Genomic DNA, 842 nt, shown 5'->3' on the forward strand with positions numbered 1-842 from the left:
TTCTAAGCAAGAAATATTTTTGCATAATTAAATATTGCTCAAGATTAAAAATGAAAGAAAAGCAATTGTGTATAGCCTATATTTTATTAAGTGTAATTGTAGGCTATGTACTGTATGTATGTGATGAATAGTCTATGTACTGTGTTAAAATGTGAGATTATCAAGAAGATATTCAAATTCATATTTCCACCTTACCGATCGATAGTCCAATGAAAGAGTCAGGTGATTGCCAAAACAAATAAGTGTGGAATGGAGGTAGAATAAATATATTTAATTAATCCCTTGTGTTTGATTGAATTGTGTCTGTCTCAGGACAGAGTGAATAAAAGTGGATTGGGGTGATGTGGACAAAGAAGGATAAGAGGCCGCAGAAGTCGGAATGACACAGGGTTTCCCTACAGTGACCCCATTTGTGCTGCTCTTCCTGATGGGATTTGGTGAGATGTCCTTACATTTTAAAGAACAGTTTGTCTTGGAACTTAGTCAAGTACATTTTTTTTTGTATGCCTTATGCCTTCAGCTTTATAGAAAATCATGCCTTAATGCCCAGCAGAGCGTGCAAACCATAGGTGACTGTGGCAAGGAAGGGAACTCCAAATCTGCAATGTAACCGGTGTAATAAAACCATTTCATTCTCATTACATCCGCAGGAATTATGACAGCCACACAAATGTTCAGTTATATAATCCAACTTTTCTGATTCTCATACAAAATAGAGTTTAAATGAAGATGTCATATGTAAGTAAAATACTTCTATCATCTACCTCTATAGGTTATTTACCTTTAATTTTAGCATTTAAGTGTAGGCTATTGATACATGTAATGCATGAGAGATTTAATTT

The 842-nt window shown here is 34.4% G+C and overlaps 1 protein-coding gene across 1 annotated transcript in view; it reads left to right on the forward strand.

The window, feature by feature from the left end:
- The first annotated feature begins 240 nt into the window (after positions 1-240).
- Positions 241-842, forward strand: part of LOC107701120 (thrombospondin type-1 domain-containing protein 1-like) — a 5830-nt gene continuing 5228 nt past the window's right edge. Inside the window, exon 1 of the mRNA XM_016503057.1 lies at positions 241-437. Within this exon, the coding sequence (XP_016358543.1) occupies positions 380-437 (58 nt within the window). The 5' untranslated portion in view covers positions 241-379. The remainder of the gene's footprint in view (positions 438-842) is intronic.

Source organism: Sinocyclocheilus anshuiensis, unplaced genomic scaffold (genome assembly GCF_001515605.1).
Source record: "Sinocyclocheilus anshuiensis isolate Anshui unplaced genomic scaffold, SAMN03320099.WGS_v1.1 scaffold907, whole genome shotgun sequence".
Taxonomy (NCBI): domain Eukaryota; kingdom Metazoa; phylum Chordata; class Actinopteri; order Cypriniformes; family Cyprinidae; genus Sinocyclocheilus; species Sinocyclocheilus anshuiensis.